Raw genomic sequence first — 13,504 nt, forward strand, 5'->3', positions numbered from 1 at the left:
TAGATACCAAGTTAAGCATTTCCATTATAAATAATAATTAAAAAAATGAATTCAAAATGAATAAATGCGATGCATGTGCATTGATCTCAATATGTGACGTCATACTTTGACTAGAGCATTTGTGTGCCAAGTCTTGTGTTTTATATAATACAAGCACAATGAGTAGAGGTATAACAGACGTGTACATATAGGAACCAATTTAAATCAACAGCAGATTTACCAACAAGCACGAGATAGTAAATCATATAATCACCTCAATCATTTTGTGTTCTACTTATTTGGACCAATTCGAATTTTCAACTATAACAGTTACATCATGGGACCTTTATATATTAACCTTGATTCACAGTTCAGGAAATGACACAGCTACAAGTCTATTATGTAATAGCTATAGTTACATGTATAGCTAGAAATTTTTTTGTATGCAAACTGACAAAGGCACATAGTTCCTCTTTCCTACGATGAATAAATGAAATAAATAAACATAAGGGATTTAAGGTACATAACCGCATTGTGATTTCTCTGTTGGAAAACTAATTATTAAAGGTCAATAAAAATAATACGGTAAACTAATATTCTGTGTGATTCAATTTGCTGTCATTTTACTTTCATTTTATGAGTCACATATTCATGCATGTAGGTGCAACAAAGAGTTAGCGCTGATCATGATTTCATTTATGATGCTGGTTTCGATACGCATTACTTTCATCAGTGACAGTGTTAGAGTAAATGCATGTAAAATTAGCATGTTATTTCAACTTAAATAGTCACTGGTATGTCATGATGTTCATTTTGTAAGTTAATTGGGAATGGCTTAATGTAATTTAATTGTTGGTATTGAGTTGTCAAAAATGTAGAAAAGTTCAGAATTTATGGTATATACATGTATATCCATAATTAAAAAATGTGTCGATCCATGCTCATTTAGATAGCAGAACTTGAAACATAAACATTGCATTTTATTTTGCTAATGTTTTCAGCTCCTTCAGGCAGCTGTGCTAATATTTTAATTTTTGGATACCAGAGTTAAGATGGCATACATATTTTGTCCCTATAATATTGTAGCTAATAACTAGCATCACTAACAATATTAAGATCTGACTGGTTTAAATTTGCCCTTAGCAAGTGACATAGGCCCCTGAATTTTTTTAAGAAATCACTGCCCAATTAAAAATAAACGACGCTCTCAGAATAACAGATGTGCTGAGTTAATAACTTCATACAATACAAACTAAAGGGTTTGGGGGTTGGGGTGAGGCTAACATAGTAAGTTGCATTGGGATTCCTTGAAAAGGGAGGGTGGTCCGTGAAATAGGAGCCCTTGATTGCATTGGGAGAGTCGGTATAGACCTCTCTCTTGTGGCAGGATCCTAGGGATTCGGACTCGCATGCAATCAAATCTGACTCCAATCTAGTTCTAGGTTAGGTCTCATCCATGATTTACCATGGGGGGGGGCAGGAATTTTAGTCCACTCCCGATGAAAACCGGTTGGGACATGGTAGGCTCTGTTAGGCCTCATCCATGTTTACCATGGGGAGACAAGAATTTTAGTTTAAAACTAAAATTAGTTCACTCCTGAGGCACCAGGTGGGACGACCTAGTAACTTCACTGGTTCTTGATCACCATGGCAAAATAATATGTTATATGATTTGCCCAGGGGACAGCAACAGATTTATAGCCGGAATATGTATATAATGTGATACATATATATAGATACAAGGCTGATATGCACAGTGCTGATATACACAAAATGGCAGTGCATCAACTGGATTGTCGTACGATTGCTCTCACTCAAAATTACTTTGGGGAGATATGAGACCAACCCGTGCTTTACCTAGGGAGTGCTGATGTGCCATTAAGTGTATGTTATACACAGGCGGTCAGTTCCGTGTTCTTAGGATCCTTCCTGACATTGCTATGGCCTATATAAGAACAAATATGGTAAGGGGGAAGATTAGATGTACCTTAAATTAAATTATGGTTTTTCATAGGAGAAGGTGTGTTTTGCAGGCACTACTTCGTAGTTGTAGGATACCGATAATGAATAAAGCTTGGTATCAATAAATTAATGGTGTTCATTGTTTTTGGTTTTAATAACAGTATCTACACGGACGGACGGACAAAATGACTATATATAAATTCTCAATAATCAACACACAGGCATCTAAAAATATTAAAAAGGGACGATTTAGTGTAGCTAATTCTGTTATATAACCACAAAGCAAAATATGACGTAAATGTATTGTTCAATATTCCTTATGAAACATATAACAAGAAATATTGACAAATTTCACGACATTGTTAAGTATTTTAGATGTTACCGTTAAATTCCAAATCGCTGATCGATAGAATTAAGCAGGTACAAAATATACGCTATACCCATACCCCCCTAGGCATGCACGTTAAATAAATGCAATACACGACCACTGAGGAGTTGGTGAAAATATTTTAGACAAGAACATGCATCTAATACGGTAAATACACTACTGTAAGAGCGATTTGAATAGTTATAGACAAACATTTCTTTACTGCACTGGCAAGGACCAGGGTTCGGCATACAAGGCATCTTACCACTATGTGTCATGGCGGACAGTAAGCGAGTTTGAACACTTCACGTACGTAAAACCAACTAATCTAATTTCGATTAGAACTGGTTTGATTCCGAAATATGTGGAAATTTGAATGTACTCTCAGACTATATTATCCCTTTAAGGTGGTAGTCTCACATTGTCAAAAATTTTCCCAACGTTCAATTTTCATTTTAATCAGTTTATGAATTTATAGTGTTGGTGTGCACATTCTGTCAAAATTTAAAAGAATTTGAACCACGTGTTTTTTCTGTGTTGACACCTGAACTTGTCAATTTTGAATATATTTTGTATACGAGAAATTATCCTTTCCTTGGGAAATTTTCATCCAATATATACATAAAATCAACCAAAATATGTGGTATAAGTGTTATAATTAAAATATCATGCACATATCTATTGTTTCCATATGAAAAAAATTATTGTTCAAATGCAATATAGTTTTTAAGAGCATTTTTTTGGTTAACATTGGGTCAGTTTTATGTCTCGTTCGCCTTAATTTTCTCCCATATAAGCACATCGTTATAGAAATTGTAACGTTCAATTTTGATATAAAACTAATGTAATAAAGAGTAGTCTTCTAGCTTTCATTTGTCATTATTTCAGGAAAATTTAACCACAAGTTTTGGAGATATAGCGAATTTTGATACCGAACTAACGATCCAAATTCCGGATATTTTGCTGATCCGGCTCCCATTTTACAATTTGATACGGACTTCCGGAATTCATTCCGAGCGAGCGAGCGGTTCACACACATGTATAAATACGTAGTTCATATATGTGCTTGATTGTGTTAAGTGTGTCATTGTATGGGAAAATGGATATCATGGTTATTCATCTCATTTTCAACACGATTGTTGCAGTTGAACTAGGTACTGTATTATATTACTCCCATAACATGAGAGTCGACTGGTCAGCCGTTTTTTTTTTATCTGACGTTATTTTGCTGACTGTCAACGTTAGACACGACGTAATGTTCCAAAAGCACTTCAGTCATGATAAGTTTACGATTTTTGACACAAATTACAGCATGGATGCGTTCATGAACACAAATTCTCACAATGATGCATCTGGACTGAAATAATCGGATACACTATGCACTCAAAATGTGTTGAAAAATGCCCACCGCTCTTGTAAATAGGGGCCTATACTTATATTTACCGATTTTAATCAGGTGAAGAACCACTAGTCCAATTGGACTAGTTCATTTCAATTGGCACTTGTACGGCTGTAAAATTACTAGTCGTGGGCATTGGACTAGGCCTAATGCTTAAACTGGCCTATCCCGACATATATTTCCAGGAAAGAAGTAATTTCATGGGAAGATACACAGTACATGGATAATTGACATGTAAATTCTACATGTTTAACAACCACACAATATACTTGATATTTCAATTGGTTTATTTAATCATACAATTGATCTGTCATGCTCATCAGAGTGCACACACATGTATGATAAATTTCAACATTGTCAATGTACATTCAACTAGCATTATAAGCCTACAAATAGAATAATATTTGTTAATTTTACAAATTTAAACGTTACAAATTTAAACATGTCTACATAATTAATATGTAAGCGTGAAGTCAATAGTGATTTCTATTCATGATGGAAAACCATTTCAACTTAACAATTTTGTTAATTTAGACATTAGAAAATGTTGCTGCTTAATTTAATGTTTTAAAAAAAATCCACCTTATCTAAGCTCACTTATGACAATATTTCACTTGAGTAAGTTTATATTTGTAAGTATACGCATACAATACTTTTTAGTCCTATGCGCCAGCGTGTTGAACATAACGGAACATTTTCATAATATTATTGTACTTATCCTTGAAACAATTGACTAATTTCTATGAATGTATGATGGAAATTACATAGACATAGTAATTGATTTCGAGTATCTAGGAGTTTATTTTACAAGAAAATGATCCATTATAATGCACAATGGATATAAAATGAATTTGATTAGGGAAATATTTTTGATTCTCTTAATTCAAAAGTGTTAATTGGTTCAAAACTATGTACAGTCTTCGAAAGACTAAAAACTAAATTCATACACAATTGGATATGGCAGAGGGCAAAATTTACCAAGAATGGAAAGAAGATGTAATTTATGTACTGAAAATGAGTTAGGAGATGAATTCCATTACTTGTTTCAATGTGAAAATGAAGTCATTCGTACAAATATAAGAAAACTACTGTCTAGATATGACTTCGAGAGACCAAAAACAATTAAATTATACACATCCATCTGATTTTGTATCTTATCTGTAAACATGCATACCTGATAGTGTAAACTGTATATAGACATTGACACAGTTGTACCATTTGCACAATTTTCAATATAGGGGGTATCTAGTTAACTTCAATATATGCTTAATATCCATTTATATGACTGCTATATGTTAGTTACCACCTATTGAATTAATTTGATTTCTCAAAGATAAATTTGCACCAGTTGAAGTCAATTGGTGATGCAGACACTAAACACCACTCCTTACATTTTCTGTTATGTGCATTTGACCAGGTGAGCTGAAAACAAAGATCACTTGCTCAATTGTTGTCTTAAATTCATTAAATCAAAGTACAGAGATCTATCCCAAAATAGTACAATAAAATGTGAGGAAGTTCTTATATGGATAATACTGGTAGGTACAAAATAATACTCGATGTTAGCCAAAAGTATATTTACATAAATACAGGGACATGTACATATTCCTTCAGTCATTTTTCTACATTATGCAAATAACACTAAACATTATAGGGTATGTAATGGTAATATTTTTCATTTTCTCTTTTATTGCTAAATTCTTAGCTTTCATGTTCAAAAGCTGTTGTGAATGCAGAAACCCATTTTGATGACAGTCTGTTCTCTTGCAATATCAATTGCACACCTTTGGGATCTCTGCTTTTTGCCAACCTAAAATGTGATAATGATATGCCACCTCTAGAAAGTTTGTTAACAACATCTTGCGAAACAGATTTAGATTTTGTTAACTTGTCATAGCTAGCTTTACAAATACAATATTTAGTACTTATAAGATCTTGATTTTGAATCTTACCAGACATTACATGAAACAGTTCTTGTAATGCTCTAACATCTTCGATAGCACTGTGAGCTTGGTATTCTTTATTAATTACAGCCTTCACCAGTGTACACTGTTTGTAATTTCCAACTTCTTTCTTAGGATAGATACGCCGTGCTACCTTTAAGGTATCAATGAAGGAGGATACACATGTACAAAATCTAGAGAATAAATTGAACTCTCGTAACTTATTTGTGAGAATATTGATATCAAAGCTAGCAGCATTGTGTCCTACCAAGATTGGTGTTGTGAAAGACTCTAAAAAGTCTAAAAAGTCCAACAGGGCTGTTTGTAGAGTGACAGACTTCACTTCTTTGCCATTTTTATATAATTTATTTTCAGCGAGAGAACATGTTAAACCAGTTACTTTTGAAGCTTCGGTGCTTATTGGAGACCTTGGCATTACGTATGATTGGTATTCCTTATCGCCACACACTGCTGCCAGTTGAGTGATGTCACTTGTCCTGGCCAGTCCAGTGGTCTCAATATCGAATATGATAAATGATTCCTCACTACATGTACTTAATTTCGCAGGTACCGGAATCTCCTGGTGCTCCTCAGTATTAGACATCATCTCTAGGTCTGTCTGATACGATATGCTTTCGTGCAATGACAATTTCCTGTCTGTACTTTTTCTTTTCTTTTTCAACTGGATTCGTTTTCTTTTGAAATATATGGAGCGTTGTTTTTTCTTTCTCTCTTCCCTTATCCTGTCCAATCTGGTGGTCAGTTTGTTGGTATAAAATCCCGGAGACAAAGTAGCAGCTTTATTTATCTGAAAACAAATTAAAACATTGACCATATCCTGATTCATTGTACATTATTATACAATTTTATCTTTTAAGACAATGGTAATGTTTTAAAAAGTACATTTAGGTTTTTTTCGGAGATGTGAATAGTTTAATTCTAATGAACCTGCATAAAAGCTGTACATAAAATGTAGAATGTTTTCTGATTTGGGTCTACTAACGATATACATGTAATTGCAACAGAGAATATTGATAGGTTTAATAGCAGATACTTGAACGTTCCAAACACCATGAGTGAGAATATATATATACAGAATAAATTACCTTTTTTAAATAGCTGTGGCCTTCATTTTTTTGAAGTACTGATGCAGCCACTCTGTTCATCAAGGACGTTGATCCTCCATAGTGCCTAAAATAGTTTCAATATTTCTTAAGCAACATGGTTTGTATGCACTTTTGGAAATGTTTGTTCAAACAGAATGTTTTCAACGTAAAATGCAAATTACATTATTATAACAATTGCCACGGCTACATTGTGCTGAAGTTTTTTTCTGAGTACAGATTTTGTACCTAGTGGTTTGACACATAATATTGAATGTACAGCTTGAAGAAGAAAATGTGCAGAGAAAAGAAGTTCAAAACTGGTGTAAAAAGTCTGATATCACAGATGCCAATTAATTAATTACTTCTAATTTGTGTTAAGAAGGATTTTGATTTCTGGTAAAGCCAAATTATATAAGATTTACATATGCAAGTTGAATTAGTTAGATCCTTATTCTCTCATGACATAAGCATACCGATATATAAGGGAATATTTTGACAAAAATTTGTAATTCCTTTATTTTTCCTAAATTACTTGTTCTCTGCATCTCATCACTTTAACTACCTAAATCCAACAGCTGATCTAATTGGGTCTCATCGTTTGTTAGTTAGGTAGGCCAAGGTGTTCTGATTTCAGTGAGCTGTGATATATATTATATTTCCACTAATATGATATACCTTCAATATTATGTTTAAAAGTATGGTTATAGAGATGATGTCAGTACATATATAAAATGATACCTTGATTTTGGTGCTTTAGTTGCTACAATCTGATTAAAGTTTTCATTTTGTTGTGTTGAGCCAAGTTCAGTGAGGTGTTCTGATCTGTCTGCATACTTCTGTAGGAGTTCCTCCAGTGCAGACCTCAGTTCTTGGCTTTTTAGCTTCTCGCCTCTAGGAAGGCTTTTGTACCTGAAAGTTGAGAAAGAAATTATTTTAGTTATCATTTGCTAGTTCCACTGCTTTAACAAGTGAGTTTGTGCAATGGTGCAGCATTTAAAACCCTATAGGCTCCTAAAAGACCAGGTATTAGTCCCACAAGTGAAAATATCATGCTGTTAGCAAACAGGTCTTGTTCAGATTATAATGACATTGATGTTCTGTGAAGGTCAAATTAATTTAAGTGACATTTTGATAACATTGCTTTAATGCTAATATAAATTAAAGACTACAAGTTTGTTCAAATGAATTACCTTAATTTGTTTTACAGTGTCTGAATAGTGGAAAAATCCCATGTAGAATTAGAATTTGGACTAGCTGATACAATAAAGCTACTTCACATGTGTTTGATTATTTGAAAGATGATAGGGTTAGACATAGTGTGTATACATATATATATATAAATAAAAAGTCAATTGAATTGTTGACTTGTGGGATATATGAAACTGACATTTCACCAATATGACTTAAAATGATTAATTGGCAAATTTACTTAAAAGTTGAAGGATTGTCCTTGTATTTACACCACTCTGCATCCTCTTGGCATAAATGATGATCTCCAAATATGTGTGGCACAATCTTAAGCAAAGCTTTCCTCATCAGTTCTGTATTCGCTTTATTTGTGACGATTGCATACATAATGCATTTGGTGATGTAAGTCGTAACCTCTGAAGTCAGTTCTTTATGCCTGAAATAGAATTTCGCATATGCACTAAAACCATTTACCTAGGAATCTAACTAGGTATAGATTTTATCTTGTAAATAAAATATTTTAAACTCAAATTTTCTTTTATCACATAACTGGCCCGTCAGCTATGTCATGAATGCCGTAAGACATGTGTAATAACACTACTATAATATGACATCACATATAATTTTGACGTCATAATCTATGTATGACACACATGATTGTCTCAGACGGAAACGTCACATCCTAACCAGATTCCTACTTTTTTTATATGGAGATAAAATTAAAAGTTTCACTTATTTCTAAAAGTTATGTGATAAATAGAATCTTACACTCGTGACGATGCAATATGAAATTCATCGAACTTGTTAAATAATTTGATATGCCACTCGTCTAAAGGCTTATGGCATATCAAATTATTAAATCCGTTTGATAAATTTCATATCACATAGCTTCTCGTGTAGGATCCTCTATTTATCAAGCCCCATGTTTTTGTTTACAATATATGTAGACATCCACATATGATTCACAAATCTCACAAGTTCACAAGTTTTTTTAATGGTTCAAGTTCTAAATCAAATTGTCAGCTATATTAATATTCTTGTGTAACACTTTATAAACAGCATTTTTGTAAAGGATATTTTTTTAAGTGTGCTTACCAATTTGAATTAATAGTAAGTAACAATCAAAATTAAAGAAAAATAACTACATGTATACCTCTTGGACATTTCCAATAGAGTTTTACAGGTTCATTCATTTCATTATAGATTTCATGACACAATTCATTGTTTATTTTTGTGGATCATTTGACCGATTTAAAATTACATGTAATATATATTGTAACCCATCATTTGCAGTTTTTTTTATTATTATTATTATTCCCATATTTTGAGCATAACTCTATATTCAATTATTTTGTGACCATAAACTTGTAAAGTTTTGTTATTACACACAAACAGAAATCTTGAAACATTGAAAATAGGTTAAAATAAAGTATTCTATATGAACATACTGTATTAAAAATATTTTAAGTGTTAATATTACCTTGTCCTGTGTGAGTTCTTTTTCTAGGTGTTGAGCAGCCTCACAGGATTTATCAGCCTCTTGTTTGAAGGGCACACTTACTTTTCTCTCATGTCTGTGTAGTGTTGATTTGCTCATTGTGGGTATGTTGCATTCTGCCAGTAAGTTTGAAACCTGGGCATAGCCAAGCCCTGCATGTATCATCCCTACAAAAAAACCAATTTGAAACTTTAAAACATTACTACCATTCGACCGTCGCTTCATTGTCAGCGTTGTTCCAGCTGTCAAATCAGCTGGTTGCCAATGTTTACAATCATGGTCTTTGAAAAGCTTGAAACTCCGCATTTTAAAAACGCTCGTAAGATCAAGATATTCATATACGAGTTGTCTCCCTTACCACGGGACTACGTTCTTAAAGGAAGTATTTGTTACGATGATAACAATACAAAATTTCAATTCAAATCGCGGTGATTACGTAATTGAAATACAAGCACAGAAGGGTCGCTGATATTAGGACTGGCGATAAATGAATTCGAGAATGTTTGTGCAACAGCTATATATATGTATGTACTAGGGTCATTTTTCAACAGACCATCCGTTGAGAGTTTGCCAAGGTCATTTTTCAACGGTCATTTTTCAACAGTCCTGCCGTTGAGAATTGACCCTAAACGCTGTCATTTTTCAACGGCATGTTCAATTTTTAACGTCTGACCCGATGTTGATTATCAACGGAGGTCTATTTTCAACGTTTCAGTGGCATGTTTGAAGCATACATCACCAATTACGTAACATTTAGTACTAAGGAGGTATTCCTATCTGCACATATGCGCACTACTAAATTTGAAAACGAACGTAGATGAACATCAAATTTAAGTATAATATATGAAATATGTCTAATATTTAATATATATTTATATGATGTATAAAAGACAAAACAGAATAACGACATATTTTAATATCATTTTTATATTTCGACATTTGGAAATATTTTATAACTGATAGTAACCCCATCGTCGGTTACCCACGTTAATCAGCCTACGGTCTGATACTGTTGGTCGCATTATACCAGTCGCGTCTTTTTCCCGAAATAAAGGCTTTTCGGAAATTTGGACCAATCAGAATGAAGCTTTCTTAGCATATAAACACCAACATGGCGACCTCAACTGATTATGAAGGGTGTTTTAGAAATACATTTCTGTACCTTTGATTTGAAGCTGAATGAGTTCCAGACTAAAACAATCGATGTCCTTTTTGACAAGAATTAAAAGATTGTCATAGTGTATATCGCCTGTATGTCAGTGTTGTGTACTCAGTACATGTTACGTTACTGTTCACAGGCAATGTGTCCTGTTTACCTGTGTGTCTATTAGACATTTCTAACGTCGATCAGACACGGACTCCGACCAACTTCGACTGTTTTACAGGGATCATCTCAAAATTTTTAATGTTAACTTTTTGCTCGGACGTCGCCGAGGACCTCCCACTAAATATTATTATCAAGAGTATTTATTATTTCCTTGATTAAGCATTTGTTAAATCTTGAAAAAGGAGAGAATAACAATAAACAGTTACAAATTCGCTAATTGCGCCGCAACAGCGAAATATAACTATAATGTAGGAGAAAAGTACAAAGATGTGTTAATAACACATTGTTATGCATTATATAATATAAACTTTATTTATTTTCGATTGAGAAACAAGGTATACAACTTTTGTAAATCGCTCTCGATGACCGGATGTAATTGCGCGAGGGATCTTAGTGTGGGAGGAAACCGGAGTGCCCGGAGAAAACCCACGTGATCGGGTAGGAGACACCTAACATTTTCACGTCCGTGCCGGGGATCGAACCCCGGCAGGCTAGGTGAAAGGTTCGGCTTAACAACTACACAACCCGACCACCCCACAGTTATTTATGTCCGCGGAAAAGAATCAACATAATAATCTTATTATAGAAGATTTTAGTTGTCAAATGTTGAAATAATCCTATTGCCGATATCAAACAAACGTGACGAGAGACAGACTAATTAGGAAATAGAACTTGTTTGAAATATTACATTACAATAAGGAATTATGATAGCCCAATAACATTTTTAATCATATTGGTAAAATATCATGTTTCCAATGCTGATCGCCTATATCTTAATTTCTTATTTTCATTTTTCATTTATAAGGCAAACAAAGAGTCTGTAAACATCCGCGACAAAGAACTTTGAAAGGTTTTTCTCCCTTTTTCATTTTTCTAAGTGTATACATATTAGACGATTGACCATAACGAAACAATAAACATTTTATATATATTAAATATGATATTTTAGCATGTCGTATGTTAGAGTCGTCTCCCTGCAATTGCTTATTTCTTTCATTTTTATTGCAATGTGATCCATATAAATATCTTAACTTCCATCTATCTTCTGAGATTAATCAACATATTAATTCTCTTCAATTAGACTTTTAATAATACTTCATTTGTATTAAATACTTAATAATGTTATTTTCATTGATGTACGTGCGTCAGGTTGAGATAAGTTCGTGTTTACTCAGATTAACAACAAAAACAAATCATCAATTATTTTACCAACATTTCACTAGTTTGTTATTAAGTCTCTTCACATCACGGGACTTGAACGCAAAGCATTTGAATTTAACATACAATTCATAAACGGTCTTTTGATGAACTAAAACTGTATTGATCAACCAAGGTTATTTAAGTTTAAACTTTAAACCCATGAAAATGTGCATTGAAAGTAAAATGCTGAGGATAAAATAAATGTTAACATAACGTATACATATAACATATAAATATAAAACATATATAATGTTATGTACGCCTTATGGTTCCCTCTTTATACACTTTCAGAGAGAAATTGTTTGTTATCTACGAACATTTCCATGATTTTAAAACAATCTATATAACTATATTTCCTATTTTGGTTGACTTCAATTTTATCGAGTAGGTGTACGAATGAATTGACATATCTTTATTGATAACAGAAGTCTAGCTAGAAATATCATTTCCTACATAACCCCCCCCCCCCCCCCCCCCAAAAAAAAAAAAAAAAAAAAACCAACATATAAGCCGTGGTTTATTATCGAGATTTTAGATTTGCAATTGCCTCAGTATACATATTAATGCTCCAATTTTATAAGTTGTGTTTCATATTAATTCATTTTAAGGTGTTGCCTTATTCGTCCGGTGAAATTGCCTTTTCCTACTGTGATACTTATTTAATATATATATTAAATAAAAAAAATGTTTTGTGATCATACCTTGATATTTACCTGCCCTTTGATATGTTATTATACATTTAGTGTTATCATCATGTCTGTCATGGCCATGTCCTGCTTAGATACATTAGCTGCTCTGATTACGTAGCGGGTCCTACAGTACTGTGACTACCCATCTGTTTTTTTAAGCATGTTTATGGAACATGTTTTAATGTCTTGTCAATAGAAGATAGGCTACATATAGATATTTGTAAATATGTATGGAAATTAACATTATCTTTAAGTAGCATACTTCACATAGTTCACATTATTCAACTGTATGTTAATGTTTTAATGTTGAAATCTAATGATATGAACACAATATTGTGTTGGTTTTATATATTCATTGAAGATAGTTCAAGTGTATGTGTAGACTCTAGACCAATAGAAAAGGGTGCTGATCACAAAACTTGTAATTTTGTTTTTAGATTTTTACGATAGCATCATAATTATTTTTGGTAAATTCACACATTTTGAAGTGAAAACAACAATTCAGTTCAATAGCAACATTTTGACTCAACACAGTTTAATTAGAACTGGGGCAAGGATTTTTGCCGTGTCATGTGATTGAACCAATTAATAATACTGTTACTTAACCAACAAGTGAACCAACTTATATTTGAATTTACTAATATTTTGCAAAATACAGAGACTAGTAGGAAACGCAAATATTGAACTTTTCAGGCAGAGATAAAGTTAACAGTATTGCTGTTTGACTCTAAATAACAAAATTGAAATGTCTTGATTCAAAGAAAGTCGTTATGCATGAAAGCATGAAATTAATCATTTGTGTACATAAGTTGGTTTCTTGTACGGTAAATATATAAGACGTTTATT

General features: G+C 32.9%; 1 protein-coding gene across 1 annotated transcript; it reads right to left on the minus strand.

The window, feature by feature from the left end:
- Positions 1-4,001: 4,001 nt before the first annotated feature.
- On the minus strand, positions 4,002-9,139 carry LOC138335573 (uncharacterized). Its single transcript, XM_069284734.1, has 5 exons — positions 9,098-9,139; positions 8,186-8,380; positions 7,495-7,665; positions 6,757-6,841; positions 4,002-6,458 (listed from the first exon to the last, which is right to left on the minus strand). Exons 1-5 carry the CDS (start codon positions 9,106-9,108, stop codon positions 5,409-5,411), a joined length of 1,512 nt encoding a protein of 503 aa, XP_069140835.1. The 5' UTR covers positions 9,109-9,139; the 3' UTR covers positions 4,002-5,408.
- Positions 9,140-13,504: the final 4,365 nt, after the last annotated feature.

Source organism: Argopecten irradians, chromosome 11 (assembly GCF_041381155.1).
Source record: "Argopecten irradians isolate NY chromosome 11, Ai_NY, whole genome shotgun sequence".
Taxonomy (NCBI): Eukaryota; Metazoa; Mollusca; class Bivalvia; order Pectinida; family Pectinidae; genus Argopecten; species Argopecten irradians.

Coding starts and splice junctions, on each gene's coding strand:
- LOC138335573 (XM_069284734.1), bottom strand. Junction 7,666..8,185: donor GACAATCCTTCAACTTTTAA/GTAAATTTGCCA, acceptor CTCAACTTTCAG/GTACAAAAGCCTTCCTAGAG. Junction 6,459..6,756: donor GCCACAGCTATTTAAAAAAG/GTAATTTATTCT, acceptor ATTTGTTTTCAG/ATAAATAAAGCTGCTACTTT.